This window comes from Diuraphis noxia, unplaced genomic scaffold (genome assembly GCF_037042655.1).
Source record: "Diuraphis noxia isolate RWA-SAM2 unplaced genomic scaffold, SU_Dnox_SAM2 contig0001, whole genome shotgun sequence".
Classification (NCBI taxonomy): domain Eukaryota; kingdom Metazoa; phylum Arthropoda; class Insecta; order Hemiptera; family Aphididae; genus Diuraphis; species Diuraphis noxia.
Genome location: NW_028301711.1, coordinates 2,169,026 through 2,192,014, shown reverse-complemented (window position 1 = coordinate 2,192,014; position 22,989 = coordinate 2,169,026). Strand labels below are relative to the sequence as shown.

The window sequence follows — 22,989 nt, the reverse complement described above, 5'->3', positions numbered from 1 at the left end:
AAATCAATGAAAACGTCGAAAGTTGTCTTGCTCATAGAATAATTTATGACTTATGTCCATAATACAACTCTACTTTGAATTAAATGTACTAATAATTGCTGAAAGTCATTAAGGACTATGGTAGATAGGTATCATTTTGATATTTTCGTTCGAAGTTTGTGTGATTTTTCCGTACTAGGCATGGAGTAAGTACTTAAACTAGTGTCTTATACAGCATATCATTTCATTACTGTCGTAAACTTGTAGTCTGTTGGTAATACACCTTTAGTTGTTGTGACTGACGTTACCGTACCTTTAAAAGTTTAAAATGAGTGACATTGAAGATATAACGGACCAAAGCGAGAGTGCTATGAATGAATTAGATAATAATCAAATGTTAAAAGTAAATTTAATGATTATTGACATACAAAGTGTGAATAATGAAATTGCTGGTTTTTGTAAATTGTGCGAAAAAAATAAGAAGTAGGAAATAAAAATATTAATGAAGAACAGGAACACTTCTGGGCTAAAAAACACCTATTGTCGATGCATAAAAAGAATCTGAAAAACTCTTTTCTAAAAAGCCATCGAAATCGGTTACAAATTTCTTCGGAGCTTCTACTTCTGGGCAGGTATGTACTTAACTAAATTAATTACACCTAATAAGTAAGTTATAATTAGGGCTCGGATATTTATGCACTTAAATCTACTGTAATTAAATGCATTTATATGCTAAAAATTACGAAATATGCATAATTAGCCAATAAAAACACAAAAATATACACAAAAAAATACATGCGCATAAAACATGAATATTTTATTTTTAATACCTGTACCTAGTTATTTTTTATAAATGTACTGAAATATGCATTTTTATTTTTAAAATCCCAAAATATGCTTTTAAAAATAGTATCATTTGATTCACTAGAACATAAATTAAATTTGTATCCAGGTGAGCACTAAATTGGATAAATAGAAAAAAATACGCAATTTCATAAACATTCGAGCTCTAGTAACAACTAATAAAGTAATAATAGTTAACTAATTAATATATTATAGTAAAATTAAAATAATATAAATATTTAATATATAATATATAATATATAATATATGGTACCCGCCGTTTTTTCCGAATTGAAATTCCCGAATGGTATTTTGCCAGAAAATCCAAAAACCCGAAATCTTTTTTCCCGAACGCGTTTTTCCCGACGGTTATTGTTCCCGAAATAAAAAATTTCAAAATCTAATTAATAGCATATTGTCGCGGCCGCGGGCGACGTGTGTGTCGATAAAGATAATATTTATGAAAAAGTACAGGTATCTAGCCTTTATCGCACTTTACCGCCGTTACATGAACATTCAACTGATTTGTATTTTACACTGATATCATAATTACATAGTAATCGTAGTGTCGCGTACTCGCGTTATTTGCGTGCTATCGGCAGTCGTTCTACTTCCATCTTCAAACTAGTGTGTTTTATTGTAAAAATTGTTTTATTTTACTTTACCAACTACCATCATGGCTGAAATTAAAATTTTGGGCGAAAAAAAATTAATTTTCGGTGGTTTCATTTACGTGCGGTCTAAATTACCAATCAACGGTAAAACATACTGGGAATGCCAACAATTACGTTGGAAAGAGTCCAGAGCAAGAACTATTAAACAAACACTATAGCATTTATTATGTCTTAAATTATTATTATTACTTTTATTTTTTATATGTATTTATTTTTATTATTCAACATATAGGCGATTGTCCGCTTTATACGTACTTATTATATAAATTATAAATTATAATATTATTCGATTCGGGTAAAAAGTGTTCGGGAAAAAAGGTTTCGGGTTTTCGGATTTTCGGGCAAAATATCATTCGGGAAAAAGTTCATTCGGGAATTTCGATTCGGGAAAAAGGCGTTCGGGTAAAAAGGTTTCTTGTTTTCGGATTTTCGAGCAAAATACCATTCGGGAAAAATACCGGTAATCATTATATATCGGAATGGGACATTTTGGCGGTGCCGTTTTGGCGTGGCCGTTTTGGCGCGGCCGTTTTGGCGTGAAGCCGTATTGGCGTAAATGTTTCAGACTATTTTAAAATAAATGTATTAACCAGTAAACAATTCAAAACGTATTTTATAGCTCGGTTATCTACGTTTTGTTGATAGGTATGTCTATTGTTCAGTAACGTTCGTCACTGTCGTGGAGGATCTCACAACTCTAGAAATACCCGACGTATATAAAATGTATTCACCATCTGAAGGACACGTAGAACAATTTTTATTAGCTGATAGTGGGCCTGGGACAGACAGAATTTAAATTTTGGAAGACGTCGATATTTGGATATTTTACGAAATTCTAAAACATGGTTAGGAGATGGGACTTTTAAAATTTCACCTCCACTTTTTACTCAAGTGTACGTTATACTAGCTGAATATTTAAATGGTGTACACCCTATTATATATGCATTACTGCCTGATAAATTTACAAAAACGTATGAAAAACTGTTTCAAATGTTGATAAATTTATGTCCTGAATTATGTCCTACATCTATTTCATTAGACTATGAATTAGCTGCTATAAATGCAGTGAAAAAACATTTCCCAAATATTATTATTCATGGTTGTTTTTTTTATCTCACAAAAAATTAAAAAAAAAAAATTGGTGAACTGCATCTTATATCAAAATATAATAACGATGCAGATTTTTCTATTTCTGTTAAAATGATAATTGCAATTGCATTTGTTTGCATCAACAAAATTGACGTAGCAATCGACGCGTTTGCTGAAAATTTACCAGAAGAACTTCAACCCCTGCTTGAATGGTTTGAAGATAATTATGTCGGTCGGAAGATTAAATCAAAATGGACGTGGACGGAGACCCGCTAGATTTCCACCATCAATTTGGAATTTAAACGAGCGAGTATAAATGGTATACACGGAACAAATAATCATGCAGAGGCTGCCAACCGAAGAATAAATGTTGAAATGGGAATGGTCCATCCTACATTATGGTCATTTATAACTTGTTTAAGAAAAATTCAAGCTGGAAGGGATACATATTTATTTCAACTGGAATCAGGAAGAAGTCCCCCTAAAAAGATCAAAAAATATATTGACACGGACAAGAGACTACTAAAAATAGTACAAGAATCAGATACTCGAGACATTTTAACCTATTTAAGAGGTGTAGCACATAATATTTCTTTACAATAATAATATTTAGTAAGTTTTTCAGTTCTATTATCAGCTATCGATTGTATTTTTTAATTAATAGAATTTTTTTAAATATTTGAGTTTTTTAAATTAAATAAATAATAATTTTAATAAAATAAAAAAAAATCTTTAACTCCGTCAAAATGGCTTCACGCCAAAATAGCTTCGCGTCAAAATAGCTTCCCGCCAAAACGGCCGCGTCAAAACGGCCGCGCCAAAACGGCCACGCCAAAACGACCGCGCCAAAATGTCCTAGATCCATAATATATAGTATAGGTAATTCATACGTAGGTATTCGTTAACAATTTTAAGCTGTTTATCCAAAAATAAAAACACTTGACTTAAGACGTTTGACAGTCTATTTACCTATGTACCTATTAAAATATATTATTCATTTTAAGCATATCTAAGTAGTAAGTATATTTAAGAGAGAATGTCAGCGCACCATTTGTTTTCTCTCTGACCTATGCGTGATATTACAATTTACGTTTATCAGCACCAACCCCGTGTTATTACTTTTAATATTAGAGCTAATACATGACCTATTATCAAACTTAAAGTTAAGGAAATTACGATATTTAGATTTCTATGCGATTTTTACAGTTTTTCTCAGTTGATTTAGAAAAAAAAATTATTAAGTTAAAAACATTTTGAAATTTTTCGTTTATCGGTACGTAAATATTACTATATTAGTATAAAATTAAAAATATAATAAATATTTCAATGTTTTGTAATAAACCATGCAAATAAAATGTATTAATTAAAGGTTTTAAAGTTTTCGTTTTATATGACTATTTGATTATAAAGGACTTAGTTGTAAATTATGTATTATATATTATGCGAGTTGCAATTTAAAATGTTTTTAATAAAATTAATAATTATAAATTACAAATTGACGATCGTCAAGTTTAAATGTTATATTATATATATATAACTTATATAATTTAAATATAGGAAGATCATGTACTCATGTTCACATATTATGACATTTAATTGCTGTACGATATAAAAAAATATATTTGTTAAATTATTAATTTGAGATGAGTATAGTTTAAATTAATAAATAATAATAAAGTTAAAGTTAAAAATAATATACAATGTGCATTAATACATTAATACATTATGGTTATTTATATAGCGTATGGTTTGGGGGGTTACATGCATTAGAGTTTTAATATGGTGAATATTAGTAATTAGTAGTATGGGTAATATTAAGATCGCCTCCTCGTGGTACCCCCTGGGTAACATTCATCTTTTCAAGACGAACGGCTAAAGGTCTTTCAACTCGACGGCCAAACTAGCGTTTATAACGCTCTCCTGGCCTGATTACATGCTATTCGACATACAACCGAATACATTATGGTAAAAGTTTAATAAAATTGTTTTTTATCATTTTTAAATTAGAAACTAGAACAACACATTCATTCTTTATGTGATTTACCATTTACATACTAATATTTAAAAAACTAGAACTAGATAACCTAACTTTTTTTTTAAACTGAGTGTAACGATCGAAATAGTAATTAATATTATAATATTCTAAACCACTATGCGATAGCGCTCTCCGTCCCACGGTCTCCTCTGCCACCACTCATAGGCGACACCGAGTTCACACACACACACATCATCATCAGGTATGCCTAGTATCCGTGGTTCGGATGACCGGCCGACACTATATAATAATAACACCTCGACCTCATTAACGGCCTATAATAATATAAAAGTGTAAAGTACACCGGCCAAACATATTTCTAACTAAATTATGCAACGATGAATTATATAATGCTGTTCGGTGAACAACACGCTCAGCCACGGCCATCTCTTGTTCATTACTTTTTCTTCGCGTCAACGGACAACATCATGGTCGAATAGCGAAGAATAAAATCGCCGGGGGCGTCTTCGGGACGATGCTCAACGGTCCAACAGCATTAGAAAGATGGTAATATGGTTTTGTTAACGTTGTACGTAGTACGTACAACCCACATACAGTCACACCTTGGCCGGTGAATTAATGTTATTAATTGTTAATATAGGTTCTGACATTTTGGTGTTAGTTAATATTATAAAATCTGATCGTTCGTGTATATATATATACTATATTCATATACCATTATTAATTATTTATACATACACTGGTAACCAATATTCGGAGCCGTGTTTGGAATTGGTATACCGTCCATTCCATATTATTATATTATGATTTATATTTATCCGTTATGTTTGTTTGTTCGGTGTCTTTCAATTGCGGCCAAGTTTTTATGCCGTATGGCTTTTCTTGGTCATAAATTAAATTTTTATTTTCTGGTATACATTAAAAAAAACCAACCCCCATAACGATGTTTTAATTTTTTTCCCCTTTTCCAATTTGTCTATTTATTTATATAAAGAAAATCCCGCATGCTCCGATTTTCGAATCTCGGCTGTGGGTTGGCGACCTTTACCAGCCTCGTCAATGTACACTCATTGGATTACACAAAAGTATCTTCCATTTTCATTTTTTTAAGATAAGGAAACACAGGAATATTTTAAATTGATTTGTCCCAATTTGAAATTTCCCAATCGATTCACCCTTCGTCACCAAGTGAAAGACCGATATGAGCAGCTCAGAACCCAAGTAAAGGATCAGCTACAAAATTGTACTTCCTAAATGTCATTCACAATCGATGGATGGACATCCATAGCTGGTAAATCTTTTTTGTGGTATAACTATACATATACATTAGGGCGGTACTTATATATCATAGGTGATATATTTTATTAAATATATTTTCGTCCGTACACGTTAGATTTGTTAAGTCGCATGAGAAAGTAATTTGGGTAAAATTTGGAAGACCCTTTCAGGTGCCGATTTAGGGTTGAAAAATTGCAGAGGAGGGTAGTTTAATAATTTTTCAAATTATTACAAAAATTATAGCACTTAGCATAAAAATTTATAGAATCTTAATTATAAAGCGTAATAATGTCTATAAAAAACAATAAAACAAAATTTTTCGTAAATTCATTATTTTCCAAGAAAAAAATTAAAAAACAAAAAAAAAATGTTTTTTGACACAGTCGTTTTTTCATTATTTTATGATCATACCGTCATAAACACATTAATTATCATTGAATAAAAATAGATTACTGCTCACTGGCCGGTATTTCAATGAAATATGATCTACAATCGTAGATATTACTTACATATATATTATTATCGTAAATAAGAATTTATTTTCAGATAATAATACACTGATTATTCGTAGATACTAGATAGACGTTTAATACTTACATATTTAATCATTACGCCATTACGGTTCGACTGTCTCACAAGTCACGAGCATACTGCTTATTGTTTAATGTTTAAAATATCACGAATTAAAATTTTTCTGGTTGGTACCATGAATAACCAAATTACAGGTAGTAAATTGCCGTCAAAACGAAACTGTTTAAGTATTTTATACTATAATATGCGATATGTACATTTAAATTTGAACTCAAGTGCCATGCTAACTATTGACGAATGTTTAATATACTGGAAGAAGGCACGGATTCCAACTCAAGATCGTGATAATTGTGCAAAAAAGTTGAAAAAGTTGTATGAAGAGTTGCGAAGTTTAGAAAAAAATAAAACTAAAATTGGAAATTTATATCGAGTGAGAGAAAAACAATTTGGAGAAACATTGGATGATTTATTTGACATCGCACATTCAAATGCAATGAATACAATTAAAATTGACGAAGACAAAGAATTTTTATTATTACAACGACAAAAAAGACGTGTTGGATGTATGATTGGTAGAGATATAAAATTAAGTGAAAAGGAGCAACGAAAAGCTAAACGGGAAGACGCAGAATATAAAAGAAAAAATATACAACAAAATTCTGGATATTTAAAAACTGGTAATTAATATTTTTATAAAATCATAATTAATAATTACTTATATTTTAGAATTTATATTAATTATAAATATAAATTATTTTTATTTTAGCGAATATTTTGAATGAATTTGATTCTTATACATCAGAGTTTGAAGAAACAATAATCGAAGAATCTGAAATTGAATTAAATATTCCGTCTTCAAGTACTTCTATTCGAAAATGAGCAAAAAAAGAAATTTTGACCCCTCGCCTTTCAGCATGTCTTGACAAATGTAAAATTAGCGATAGAGACGCCGTTCATTTAATAACAGCATGCATTGAAGCAGTAGCATTAGATACAAATGATTTTATAGTAAATCGAACGTCTATAAGATGTGCTCGACAAATATTTCGAAAAAACAATACAAGTAACATAAAATCTAAGCTTATTGATCTAAATTTAAATTATGGTATTGTACATTGGGACTCAAAGATTCTGCCTACGTTAGTTGGGAAAGAAAAGTGTGATAGACTTCCCGTTGTTATTACGGCCCTAAAAACTGAACAGCTTTTGGGGGTTCCTCACCTTTCAAGTGGCACAGGCAGTGAAATATGTTCAGCAGTATATGATGAATTAGAAAACTGGGGATTATTAGAAAAAATACAAGGATTTGTATTTGATACTACAGCTTCTAATTCAGGTAGATTAAATGGTGCTTGCGTTCTATTAGAGCAAAAATTAGGAAGAAACGTGTTATTTCTAGCTGGTCGGCATCATATTTTCGAAATAATATTACAAGCAGTATTTATTGAAGCTAAATTTACACCATCATCTGGCCTAGATATACCATTTTTTAAGAGATTCGTTAATAATTGGAAAAATATTAATAAAAACGAATATTCGGTGTGGACTGATGATTCTATGACATTCGATAAATTAAATAACGTTTGCGATGAAATATTAGATTTTGCAGAAAAAAGACTTCAAGATAGTTTCCCCCGTGATGACTATAAAGAATTTTTGCAGCTTATTGTAATATTTCTCGGAGCAAAACTTAAGGGAAATGTTAATTTTCGGAAACCTGGAGCTTATCATTTGGCCCGATGGATGGCCAAGGGTATTTATTCATTAAAAATTTTATTATTTAAAAATCAATTTAAGTTAACTTCTTCAGAAGAAATGTCACTTAAAAAAATTAGTTGTTTCATTATTAAATTCTATGCTGAAGTGTGGTTCACTGCTCCAAACGCAATAGAGGCTCCTATTAATGATATACTTTTTATAAAAAAATTATACAATTATAAAAACGACGATAATAAAATAGCTGAAACTGCGTTAAAGAAATTTATAAACCATTTATGGTACCTTAGTGACGAATGTGTGACATTTTCTATTTTCGACAATCGTGTTCCCATTGAACAAAAAAAAAGAATGGCAATTAAAATGTTAATGAATGAGCTTGAAGAGTATGAATAAGTAGGAGAAGTTAAAAAAAAGCATTCATTAAAAATTGAAGACATTCCTAATTTTATATGTCAAGATTTGCCAGTTGATTTAATTACACATAAATCAATAAAATTGTTTGATAGATTTAATATTCAGACTAATTTTTTATCATTGGATCCAATATACTGGGAAGAAAATGAAGAGTATAAAAGAGGAAAAGAGATAGTTGGATCGTTAAAAGTCGTTAAAGATACCGCCGAACGCCATGTTAAGCTGATGGAAGAATTTAATTGTAAAATTACTAAAAATGAAGAACAAAAGCAGTTTTTGTTACAAGTAAATACATTTTTTTAATAATAATTTAAGCTAATATTAACTTTTGTTAATTTTTTCAAGACAGTTCAAGATTACCGTAGAAAATATCCTAATCACAACCGCGAAACTATGTGTAAACCATATAAATAATAAGTATAAATATTAAATACCATTACTATTATTATTAATTTTTTTTTTTTTTTTCTTGGAAAATAATGAGTTTACGAAAAATTTTGTTTTATTGTTTTCTATAGACATTATTACGCTTTATAATTAAGGTTCTATAAATTTTTATGCCAAGTGCTATAGTATTTGTAATAATTTGAAAAATTAACTACCCTCTTCTGCAATCGTTCAACCCTAAATTGGCACCTGAAAGGGTTGATTAATATCTTCCAAATTTTATCCAAATTACTTTCTCATGAGACTTAACAAATCTATCAGGTACGGACCAAATATAATTAAGTTTAAAAAATAAGGACCACCCTAATATACATCATATAAATAATGAATGGAATTACCAATCGATGGTCCTTGATTTTATACCCTCCCATGGTCGACATACAGGACAAGATATTTCTAGTATTTTTTTTATAAATGCTTGATGGAGTTTAAATTAGAACAAAAAGTACAAGGGATTACAGTGGACAATGCATCTGCAAACACTTAGTTTATGGCAGACCTTGGAAAATTGCTCCCCAGTTTTGATACAGAAAACCAAGATTTTCGATGTATCGCACACATTTTAAGCTTGGGAGTACAAGATTTAATGAAAAATTTAACATTGCAAACTGATGATGGGTTGGATAGTGAAAATGAATTAGATAGTGAAAATGGAAGTGAATCAGGAGAATAATGAAGCTAATACTGAAGACTATGTCCTTATTGTCCTTATACATAAACATAACCCAAGTAGTACCATAATGAAACTGCGTTCTATTTTCAGTAAAATAATAAATAGTGAAAAGCTGAAAAACAAGTTTTGTTCGGTATGTGATACAGTAGTTGTACCAACAACTATGAATCCCATACTGGACTGCCCAACAAGGTGGAACTCTACTCATGGCATGCTTGGGGTAGTTTTGAAATTGAAAAATGGAATATTAATACATTATGTACCCTAGTATTTTACCAAAATTAAATAATTTACAAATATCTGAAACTGAATGGTATATATTTGAAAAAGTATTTAAATTTTTAATTTATTTTAAAATTCTTACAATAAGACTTGGTGGCGACAAATATGTTACTCTTCTCCAAGATAAGGTAGAAAGTAATATAAGACAGTTAGATGAGAAAATCCAACGGACTGTAGTAGATGAGCAACTAAGTTTGGGTTTTCAAGCTGCACGTGATAAAATTTTAAAACACTACAAGAAAACAAATTGGATTTACTGCATATCATTGTTCTGGATCCAAGACATAAACTTTTGATTTAACGCCATGGGCAGTAGAGATTAAAAATATGAGCCAGCATAAATTTGAAGTGATCGACAAAACATACTATGACCAAGAGCCAGTGTTAGAGTCACCAGAACATGAATGCCATGACACCATTGATAGTGATGAAGATATCATAGATTTTAACACACTATATTCATCCCCGGTTAATTACACAAATTTCCACAATTGTATGCAAGAACTAGAAACATATCTAAGTCAGCCTAGGAGTGCAAGAAGTGAAGATTTATTACATTGGTGAAAGCTAAACCAAGTTCACTTTCCTGTGTTAGCTAAGATGGCAAAAGATTTTTTGTCAATTTCAGCCACCTCTGTTCCAACAGAGAGACTTTTTTCTAAAGCATCTTTAGTTATTCGCAAGCACCGAAACTGGCTAAACAACAAATTTGCCAAATGGCTTCTTTGCATCAACTCTTAGTCAAAAAAACTTTAATGCATTTAGTATTTTTAAATTCACAATAAATTATTAAATTCACTACTTTTTATATAACTTATTTATTAACCATAAATAGGGGCCGGAATTATATTCTTTTAAAATAGCCAAAATAAGATGCTAATATTCTCTTAAAAAGTTGAAAATATTCTTCCAATATTCTTTAAAAATCATAATAAAATATGCCATAAATATGCTTTTTTATTAATATATTCTCTTGAACTAAAAATATGCTTTTATATGTAAAATAATTAAACGTGTAATACAAAAAAACTGATATAAATAGGTACATAATATGCAACAAAATTAAGCAAATAATATAAAACTGATATAAATTATTTTTTTTAATTATATTAATCACAATAAGGTATTTTTAATTACGAAAATTTTTGAAAACAGTTAACAACTATATTTTGCTCCATATGTTCCGGTGTCATATTTGTACGACGGTCTGTTAGTATGTTTTTATACGTGCTAAATGAACGTTCGACGTCAACTGAAGTCACGGGAGCATTTTGCAAATCAGTAATCATAGCCGGTGAAAAATTGTCTATAAGTTGAACTTCATTATTTCCATTCAAAACTTTAGCTACGTTTTTCAAAATGATGAGCCCTTGAATTTTTTTGTTGAAGTTGATCAATTTTTATTTTTATTTTATTTCCATTTTCTCCGGGTATTTTTTGAAGTTGACCAATTGTATTTTCAATTAGATTGATCGAATCAACAAGAGACACATTAGACTTTTCCAAACTTTTGATGGATGTTACGAGAACAAGAAAATGGGCCTTAATAAATATTAGATCGTTTTGTATGGTTTCTATGTCAAAAACTGATTTACATTTAAGTATTGACTGACTGGGGGATTTTTGGCTACTTAATTCTTCAATAACTTTTTTTAAACCTTGGAAATTATTACAGTTAAAAATAGCAGCTTCCAACCACGTTCCCCATCTGGTTAGTACTGGTTCAGGGGGTAACGGAATATCTGGTAAAATTTCTTTATACACTTGTACATGGTATGGAGATTTTAGAAATACTTTTTTTATGTTATTAATTAATTTATTTATGTCTGGGTACATTTCTCTAACCCTTTCTGCAACCCTATTAAACATGTGAGCTACACATGTAACATGGATTAAGTTGGGATAGAAAACTGCTAGTGACTGTCCCGTTTTCACCATGTACGGTGCAGCATCTGAGAGCATCAACAATACTTTTTCATCATTTCCGCCCAAGGGCCACAGTAATTTTAACCCATCATTCACAAATCGAGCCACAGTAGAATGATTAGTCTTTTCTAAAACTTTACATGTTAAGAGAAAAGAACGAGTCGGATGATTTGACTTCAATATCCCAACCAATAAATTCGCCACATAACGGCCATTTATATCCGTTGTCTCATCAACAGCAAACCAAATATTATTATTGCTTATTTCATTTTTTATACTGGATAAAGTCTTATTATAACAATGTGATAGATAATTTTTTCTTAACAAACTTTCATCGGGTATATGTTTGCCAGTATATTTTTCTAAAAATGCCCGAAATTGTGGATTTTGCAATTTATACCACGGAATATTTGCGGCAACAAGACTCAAACATAAATCTTCATAAAATTCATTTACATTTTTTTTAGAGTTAGATTCTGATAAAAACAATTGTTTTGAAGTGTTTAACTTACGTTTTTGAGCTTCTTGGTGTGAAAATGTATCGACGTGTTGTGATAACTGAGACTTTTTAATGCACGGTACATTTTTATTACACACTTGACAAAAAAGAGTTGTGCCATCAGTTGTAAAATTTATATTGTTTTTATTTAATGGTTGAATCCACTGTGAAATTAAATCTTTTAATTTAGTTGATGGTGTTTTCGGCATTATGAACAAGTAAAAATAAGTAACTATTGAAATATAATGAAACTATAATGTATACCACCTATGTCAACACTACACGACACGCGACACTGCAGTGTTGTACCGTAGGTTCATGTAGTAATACCTAATCGAACGCCTGGAGCTAGCTATTTTTGAAGTGTACCTAGTAATAATTCCATTTTGTTATCTTAGATAAGTCACTTATCTACTACAGACTATTACAGTACATTACTAATGTAGAGCATAAATATCATTATACGGTGGTTAATGGTTATAATACGTATATAATGTATCAATTTTATAACACTATTATTATTTACGCCACTGCAACAAAAAATATCGAATGTCTATAGAAATTAATCGATATATTCTCAAATATTCTTAATAGTACGAAATATTCTTTTATCTTGAAATATTCTCAAATATGCTAAAAAAACTTTTGCCATTAATTAACCGGCTTCATGATTTGTAAAGATTTCGAACCCCCGTCTGACTGCATAGCCTCAAAAAAAATATGCAAAAGAATATAATTCCGGCCCCTAACCATAAATAATTCATACCTAGTTGTTTTTTTTATTAAATACCTATAATAAGATTTTAAAACTAAATAATAATTAATAATACAAAACTTATATTTAAAAGATGTTGTCTACCAAAAATATTGAATGCAGAGAATTAAAATATTGTATGTCACAATTTTAAAATTATTGTAGGTTGTGCATAGTATTGTTATTTAATTAACAAAGTATGCACTTTATCTAAAATACAATATTACTCCATAACTTAGTTACATTAAGATAATTGAAAACTTTTTGTAAAAATAAAATGTAGGTACCGAATAAAATTTATAGAAATGATTTATTACCAATATATTATATTAAAAGAAACTTAAACATTTAGTACTGCTGTACTGGACACAGGTTAATAAAATAATAAGTTAAATTATAAATAATACATATTATTATTATCATTGAAATGAATATAGGTAATTATTAAGCAATTTAATAATTGGAACAAACCATACAGTTTTATTTATTTTTTTTATTTGTTTAATTGAACATTAAAAAAACAACTATTTAAATTTTATAAATATTATATTGATCAATAATAAGTAATTAGTAATTATTTATTGACATTTATTATAAATGTAATAGGAACTTATAAATTTAATTATGCTGGTAAATCGATTCAACAAATACAAATACAAATAAAATAATATAAACATAATATTTTAAAAATGCAAAGTTTTAAACTAGTACTTACCTATAACAAAAATTAAATTGTTTGATGTTTTATATTATCAATAAACTATATAATATATTGGACTTAACTACTTAAGTTTCATCTTAGAAGTAATAGCAATAAACCTTAACAGCTATTACAGGTAGATATTTCTTTTTTTTTTTAATTTTGTGAAAATAGCAAGTCTTGCGCAAGACCAAGATTAAGGTGTATACCCAACACCAAGACCAAGACTGGGTCCGCAAGACAAAGACCAAGACCAAGATTTTGAAGGTCTTGGTCTTGTTTTGATCATCACTACTTTTTAATATATAATAAAAAGCATATGAGGTTGTCTAGATAGTAATCTTACCTTTAAATTTTATAAGAGATAAGTTCACTCAATTTTTAAGCTAACGGAGCTACACGTATTTTCCAGAGCGAAAAATTTGCTATACAATGCACTTGTAAGACGGAGACAACACATGCCACATGCGGGTATCACGGTCCTCTTAATTATTTATACAGATTAGACTATAGTAAAAGTAATTAAAAATGATATGAAATTCATTCATCGAATAAGTTATATTCTTAAAGAATAAATTAGTTAGGTATTCGATGAATAAAATCGATTTAACCTTATCTAAGTTTATTTTATAACAAAGCTTAACTATTTCAATGAAAATAAAAATATTACTTTCGAATTCTTCTCCATCCTCGTTCATAATTATTTTATGATATTCGTCATCATCGTCGCAGCCATTATCATAGTCTGTATAGACATCACTGTAACCATCATTGTTAACCTCGACTGAAGTTTTGTCATTATATTTTAATAATTCATCTCCTATTAATAAGTTGATATCATATATTTCTCCTGATAAATCTTTGACTATAATCACTGAATGACTACTATAGTCTGTCGCATTCAGTATTCTCTCATCTTCGTTTGCATTATAATAATGGTTATCCGTTATTCTGTTTGATATAGTAGTTGTCGGTTTATTATTGTGTTTTAATAATAATAGTTTATTATCACGGTCAAAATGTGATTTGGAACGATTGTTCACTGTTAAAATTGTTCGGTCATCGTCAATGATTAATTGGTTTTTCTTGTTATTACTCGTATTGATACCTGCTTCAAATGAATTGTCATTTTGTAGTTGTTCCGTTGATTTTGATATTTTTTCATTTCCTGTCGATCCATTATTACCATTTTCCACACTTGTGTACTCACCAAGAGTATTAATGTTTCTAAGACTGTCATCATAAAAAATGTTTGACTTCGTCCCAATTTTTATTTTTGTCTTACTTGCATTTGTATCAACTGAACGGCTTACGAGGACAGAATTTGATAACATTTCATTGTTGTTAATAATTTTATCTGCAGCAATTACTGTCATCGATTTGAAACCTATTTTCGATTTTCCATTCGTTTTTCTATTTTGTATTGCTTTTTCAGAGTTTTGCAAGGACAAGCTACTTTTAAAAATAGTTTTTGTAGTTTTAATTTTTTTGGGCTTCTGGTTATTTTCACTCTTAATGTTGTCATACTTCTTATTTTTTATTTCCATCTTGGTTATATTCTTACTGCCTGGATGACTTACGAGATCAGAATTCGATAATATTTCATGGTTTTCAATTATTTTCTCTAATTCGTCCTCCGCAGCAATTACGGGTGTAAATTCAAAACTTTTTTTTGATTTTCCATTCGTTTTTATTGTTTTTGTAAATTTACTATAGTTTTGCGAAAGCAAGCTGTTTTTTATAAGTTTCTTTATTTTTGATTTTTCGTTAGTATTAACTTTTTTTGCAGTTTTTGATTTAAGTCTAGTTGTTTTATTTTGAGCTAATTCATTAGTTTTTAAATGTTTTGTTTTAATACCAACTTTATGATTCTCAATTTCGTTAGTTAGGTTTTTAATTAATGGATCTTTATTACTAGTACCTTTAATGCAAATATAGTTTATGGGTTTTTCTAGCCACGGAGATAGCATATTGGCTACAAATATTTGAACCCCTTGTAAAAAATTGTCTGGCGAGTTTAGTAGCACATATTCTTTGGTTACATCATTAATCTTCTTTAGAATCACATGAGCTATTTTTTGTTTCTTTGATATCCGACCACTACAAAGTACTTGGACCATATAATTAAATATCAACGACGATAATGTTCTGAAAAAATCTCCCTTCCAATTAATTGAATCACAGTTTGGATTCAAATCGCTTAGAAAACGACATAAATCTGTTTGAGTGTTTCTGTAGTTGGACCATTTCCTATGAGTATATGTAGGTGATAATTTAAAAATAGGTATGCGTTACCTGAACTCATACTTAGGCAGTGGCGTAAATAGACGAATTCAGGAAGTAAGCGCTCTAACATCTAGGGGCCATACTGTTGACTTAACATGTCAAAAATAAAATAAAAATACAAAAGTCATACTTCCACAGTTCGGCAATTCTAAATCTTTACTAGATACGTCTTTCAGTAATATTATTGTTGGTGCAAGAATTTCCGCAGACTAATTAAATTCATTGCCGGCTACAGTCATGGGTCCATTTAATTTGGGGTTGAGGCTTGCATGGGAGAAAAAACCTCCTCTGTTTTCTTCTTTACCTTCTCTGTCAACTACATGCCAATTGGCGTTAATCAAATTTTTTTATATCTCCTCCATAGTGCTCTGTCTCCTGCAACTCCTGTATTCACACTAGCTATTTTTATGTCATTCTCTAACCACCCTTTCTTTAGTATTTCTTTCTTTTCTTCGATATTAATTTCCATAGCCACATTTAATACCCCCAATCACCCTTCTCATAATTGGACATATGCTTGCTTTCTGTACAATTTCAAAAACTACGAAATCTTCATATAATTTATTTAGAAACAATGTCACTTAATATGAAACTATCATCATTGTTCCTTTTTCTGTCTGATTATGTTTTAAATGTATTTATTTTGTAATTACCAGCTGTATTTATAATAGGTAAAAAAGTATGGGAATAATGACCTTCATAATGAAATTCCCCTGCTCTTGAAATAAATAATAAAGTTGACCAAATTATATAGGAAATTTGTTTTATGGACACTTTGCTCACAACGGCACAATAAACAAGCCACTTTACTCATATTTGTCTATATTATTTTGATTTAACAATTTAAATTTAAATTAATAAAATACTGTAAGGTTATAAAATTGTTTAGTATTTATGCAATTTTAGACTTGATTTTTTCCTATTTGACGGGAATTATTAATCTCATTGGCAGAATTCTGCTATAGATAACTATTGCCTAATAAAACCCTGGATACGCTAGTTCCTGGACAACAGTTAACCCGCCATGGGCGGGTAACACTTAATCGCTTTCGTACAAGACATGGTCGCTCTGGAGAGATGCTACATAAATGGAAAATGAGAGATAACCCAAGCTGTGACTGTGGCCACTCACTACAGTTCATCTCCCATATAATAAGTGACTGCCCACCCCACGCATTTAACGGGACAGTGGAAGAACTTCACAAGCAACCGACAACGCGATCAATTGGATAAGGACACTCGACATCCAACATAAGATTACTTAACTAAATGTCGACATGGAAAAATTACCAATAGCCTTAATTTTAAAGTTTAATAATATTGTCTTATTGTTGTATGAATTATATATATATATATATATATATATATCTAGTTTGTAATGCTTGAATATTATACCATACGATAATAATAATAATTAATCTCATTGATTTTTTTTATTATCACAATATAATAATTTGCTAATAAAGATCCAATGACCTACGAGCAATGGTTAGGGAACTTAGAACGAGTAGTTTTGCCTTAAACAATTAAAATTTGGTGTAAATACAGACCATTCAACCTCCCAATTGAGGAATCTAGTTTAAACTAAATAGAAAACCAGGAAAACGAGCCCCTTTGCACTTCACATCGGAGCCAAAACACTATATTTACGCCACTGCTTTCTAGTATATAACTAATATATTTTTATAATTTAAAGAGTAGTATTTTTATATTCTGCACTTACGGGTTGGAAAAGTTCACTCTTGTGAGTAATATTTTTGATAATATCATTCTTGTGGCTGGAGCTAAACTGTATTCTGCACTTATTAGAAATTGTTTTACAAAACTGTATACAAAAAAAGCTATTTTATATATAAGTATATTAAGATAACTACATACAAAGATTATTTTGTCTAGGCTAATTGTGAAAACATTATTACTTAAAGATATTCAAATATTAAAACAATTCAAAATATTCTGCATGTGAAATATTTGTAACTAATTCATTATGAAAAGTTATATAAAAAGACTACTTGTAGACAAATTAAAAATATGTTGATTCTAATTTATACTTTTTTCAGTATAATTTATTGAATCGTGTGCTAAACCTAAACGTATTATATAACACTTTTTATTTTTATTTTTAATACAATAAATAAGTGGGCAAGAGGGTATCGCTCTGCTGTATAGTAGAGATGGAGAGTAGCTCACTATAATGCATGTGTTAAATTTGAATGCAATGGCAGGTATCATTACACAAAAAACGATTCTAAATGAAGATGATTTGTAAGTCTAGGATATGTTCTATAAACTATATTTAAATTATAATATATTTTTATACGCTCACAAAATGTTTCTACATTGACTGAAGTTTTTTTTTTACAGTTATTTGGTTATTTGAAGAAACAGTTATGAAAAACCTTAGGTATAAATCACAACAATTTTATGAATTTTCAACTCTATAATTCCATGCAAATTTTCGCGATTTTGACATATTTCGTAAAAATTTGAACTTTAAATGCTTATAAACAAAAATAGTGACCAACGATTTTTAGGTATAAGTAAGTACAACTTGTAATAAATCTTGTATTAAATTTTAAAGATTTTTCGGATAACCAAATTTTTTTTATAGACATTTCAATAAAAAAAAACTTAGAAAAATTGAAAATTAAAATTGGCTATAAATAGCTTTAAAAAAATCAAAATTTAATCGTAAATATATAACACTAATATAAATATTTGGTGAAAATTTCTAGTATTTACAATGATTTGTTTTTGAGATACAGCAAAATAAAAAAATCAATTTTGTTGAAAACTGATTGTTTAAAAAAATTTTCGTTACTTTTTATTATTTTTCCTGATACTTTTGAAAACTAGATATTCTAAATTTTTTATTTTTGACCCCCCGACTGGATCAATCAACTGGATGAATTTTTCTTTTCAATGAGCAGTTTGAAGTCAAAAATCAAATCATTATTTCTACTCCATAACGTGATGACAGACACAAAAAAAACATACATTATTCTAAAATTAAAAAATTAATATAGTTTTTTTTTTATACATATGGGTTTTAAGAAAAATTTTGTTTGTAAAACCATTTATCTAAGTAAACGGGTTTATTATTTTGATTCTTTATAATGACAATTTAAAAAAAAATCAATTTGAAAAGTAATAACTCTTTTAAAAAATATTTAGATTTTAGCAAGTACCTCAATTCTCAAAAAATATTTTAAAAAATCTTATATTTTATTAATTAAATACTTTTTTTTGATGACGATCAACATTATATTACACTTATATTAAGATTACAAAATGTAATCTAAGAAATACATTATATGAGTTAAATAAATATTTTTATAATTTATATTACCTGACCGTTCTGAATTTTTCAAAAAAAATTATATTAGATTCATAATTTATTTTTCAGTGTTAAATATAAAAATTTAATGTGCTATGTATACGTTTAGCGTATACATATATGTATATGTAAATATATTAATGAGAACATAGTTATTTTATTTTTCGTGCTATCCTGTACCCTGCTTATTAGTTTAATAAAAGAAAAATAATGATCACGTATCTCCAACAAATGTTACTGATATATACAGTGTGATTTTTTAAGAATGCTAATATGTTTATGGTTAAATTATGCGTATATTAAAGTTCAAATTTTTGAAATTCTTAAATACACTTGAAGGCCATTTTTCGAACCATTGACCTTTTTTGTAACACTAAAGGATGGTTTTGTGACAATACAAAATCCAGTAATTGCTACCAATTTAAAAATTAACATAATTTATTGCTTAAATATTTATTTTATGGAAGTATATCAGCATTTAAAAAAAAAGTTTGCTCGCAGTTACTAGAAAAAATAGTTCTAACTTCAACATACAATTTGTATTTCAGAAGTCAACAGTATTTAATTAACTACATTTAAGGATTTATTTCATAATATTTTTCTACCATCTTTTTAGTGTTTTTAAAATGTTTTAACAAAATTGTATGCATATTATTTGACAACAAATACCTAAGTGGTGAGTCTTGATAACATAGTATGGATTATTTAGTTAGAAAATTCATTTTAAGCAGTACTTACTGAGGCCACATGGACGTATTTACGTTAAAGAATGCGTGTTTTCCTGTCTCACAATGACGGCCGTTTATAGCATGTCTATCTGTTTTCCGACATTTTTTCATAATGAAACTCAAACCGTGCGGCTTCCATCCTTTGGGCGTAGACAGCAATTTCGTATGTTGGGATTGGGACAGACAGCTCCGGTCGACCGCGATAATGCCAGTTCGCCTCATCGACGTGTTTTGTTGTTGACCACGTAATTGATTACAGCTAATACCAACTGGTTATAAATAAATATAGCAAACAAGTGATTAGTTTAACTCTGTTTTTATTTTTTTTTGATCAACGTGAGATATGTGATAATAAATGTGAACATTTACAATTTAACTATATTTAAAATTTTATTTAATCATCTCTGACTAATCTGAATTTATAGTATAAATTATAAACTGTCATTATTTTTAAAACTTTATTTACCATTGTTACTAGGGTGATAAATGTTTAAATACAAAATTTATAGTAATTAGTGAAACTATTTATAACTCTTAATGATTTGTATTTTTTATTAATTATTTTGGGGTTCGAAGACAATATTATTATATTTTATACGAGAATCGTTGATCTATATTCTATATACATAATTGTATATACAATCCCGAATTTTTATCCATATTATAGCGAAATTATCTGATGCCGTTCAATTTATTACTGCCCGTTAAAAATTCCAACTTTATATAATTCAAATTTTTTCAATTTGTTATATTTTTATTTTCGTTATTATAGTATTCAAAAATAAAAATTTTTTTTGGCTATCTCAAATCAAAATATTTTAAAATGCAAATTTTAGAAAATATTTTCTTTGTGCACACTTAGTAATGACTAATGACACAATTATAAATTCTTGTCACGTACAATAAAACGTATTATGTTAGTTTAACATTTTTTTCGTCCCATTTTGTTCGTAATGGCATAGAAATTAGAACCCTCTTGGGTTCCCTAAAACTTGCCACAAAAGTTTCATGGATATCGGATGAATAGTGTAGGAATGCATAAATGATAAAGTAAATAGACATACATTTGCTCTTGTATATTTTATGGTGCAGATGGACTAATCAGTCACTGTAATACAATGCCCGGCCATTGTATAAAATATATAAGATATTTGGGCGAAGGAAATAATACATATTTAATTCCCATATAGACTATACTCTATTCGCCGTAAGTTGACCCACTAGCTCGACGAAACCCGGTCGTAGCTGCGCAGGCCACCGTGTCTTCGGAGCGCTAGTGTTGATTGTTGCCACCGCACCTGGCGTATATCATAGAATACTATAGAACAGTGTTGCCATTTTAGCATTTTCGATGCCAAATTTGGCATTTTTAGAAGTGATTTAGCATTTGATTTTTCAAAACAGCATTTAGTATAATGTTTGGCATTTTGAAACAAATTTAATGTTTTCATATCCTAAAAAATAAGCAGCATCATAAAAAAAAAATGAACTGAGAAAATTATAAACATACTTAAGTTATCAACTTATCAATATATTATACGAGTACCACAGAATAAATTGTTCTGTGCGAGTACCATGGACAAGACGTTATCAATAAGGTACAATGGACAATGGTATGCATAGATTGATAGATTACTCAATGTGGTAATCACGGTTAGGTGGTGGTAATTGTCAATGGTACAGCAAAAACTCGGTTCGGTAACTAGCGTGATAATATAATATATTATATTTAAACCATAACTGATAGCTATAAATAGAATGAACAAAATATAATCAAATTGGTATTAGTATAGTGAAAACTGTATAAATGTATAATATCACTTATCAGTATAGGTAGAAAAGTTTTTAGTTTTTTAAACCATAAACGCAATTTGTAAGTTTGTACTGAGTCCAGAAATCATGTCAAAACACTTAAATATGAATACTTCGGTATTCCAACTGAGTCAAATCCCTGCTCTTCTATACCAAGTACTTGCAACATTTCTGAAAATCTACCCGTTCTTCATATACCTGAAGTTGTTAGTGACTGTTCAAATTCAGATGTTGATTCACCATCTCCTTTGTCAACAATTCAAACCAATGGCAAAAAAAGTGTTAGATTAGGTGAAATTGAAAAGTCAGATGTAGTTGCTAGTTTTAAGATCTGAAGCAATAAAACGTTCTAATTCGAGCAAAGCTGCCAGTAGGCGAAAATGCCTAAAAACCTCGACTAAAGATAAACTTTTGAAATCTGCAAGAATGGAACATGTGTAAGTATAAATATTATGGTTGTTTTTATCAAAATGAACACTGTAATTACAAAATATTATGGTTTGTTGACAATATAATAATACCAAAGAAATTCAATTTTTAACAAATAATACTTAATTAACATTTTTTTTATAGTAATTAATTTCAAATAAAACATTTTTAGTATGCACACTCTAATCAAACCAACTTTTAAGAACCATCACAAAATAATACAGAAAAACAAAAAGCCGACAAAAAAAACATTAGAGCCTACAAAATATCAAAAAAATGATGATCAAACAGACCAACCATTAAGGTAATTTTTCTAAAATAATGTATTCATTTTTTTAATTTTACAAATATTAGTATACATATATATGTAATCAATTTAAGTGTTTGGTATCGAACGAGTATAATTTTTTTTGTCTATTTTTCAGAATAGTTAAAATAAAATAACATTAATGCACTTTATTCATATAACAGGGTTTCATAAGCTTTTTTTTATTTTTTCTAAAAAATGTAAAACAAATGAATAACAAAAGGTTTTATAGACAAATAATTATAGATACTTTAATTCAGTTTTTGTCAGAAATCGTGCAGGATTA

At 29.0% G+C, this 22,989-nt stretch overlaps 1 protein-coding gene and 3 pseudogenes across 2 annotated transcripts in view; 2 read left to right on the top strand and 2 right to left on the bottom strand.

Annotated features, from left to right (window-relative positions):
* The window catches only part of LOC107169845 (uncharacterized), a 37,914-nt gene extending 17,429 nt beyond the window's left edge, over positions 1-20,485 (bottom strand). The window contains exons 1-4 of the mRNA XM_089218066.1: positions 20,166-20,485; positions 17,814-17,915; positions 15,516-16,054; positions 14,475-15,371 (exon numbers count right to left, since the gene is read on the bottom strand). Coding sequence (XP_089074192.1) covers positions 14,475-15,371; positions 15,516-16,054; positions 17,814-17,915; positions 20,166-20,377 — 1,750 coding nt within the window. The 5' untranslated portion in view covers positions 20,378-20,485. The remainder of the gene's footprint in view (positions 1-14,474; positions 15,372-15,515; positions 16,055-17,813; positions 17,916-20,165) is intronic.
* Positions 1-22,989, top strand: part of LOC149059276 (uncharacterized) — a 282,105-nt pseudogene that overhangs the window by 225,823 nt on the left and 33,293 nt on the right. The gene's annotated exons all lie outside the window — the stretch shown is intronic.
* Positions 2,697-3,111, top strand: LOC149059282 (uncharacterized; annotated as a pseudogene).
* LOC149059281 (uncharacterized) lies at positions 11,059-12,559 on the bottom strand (annotated as a pseudogene).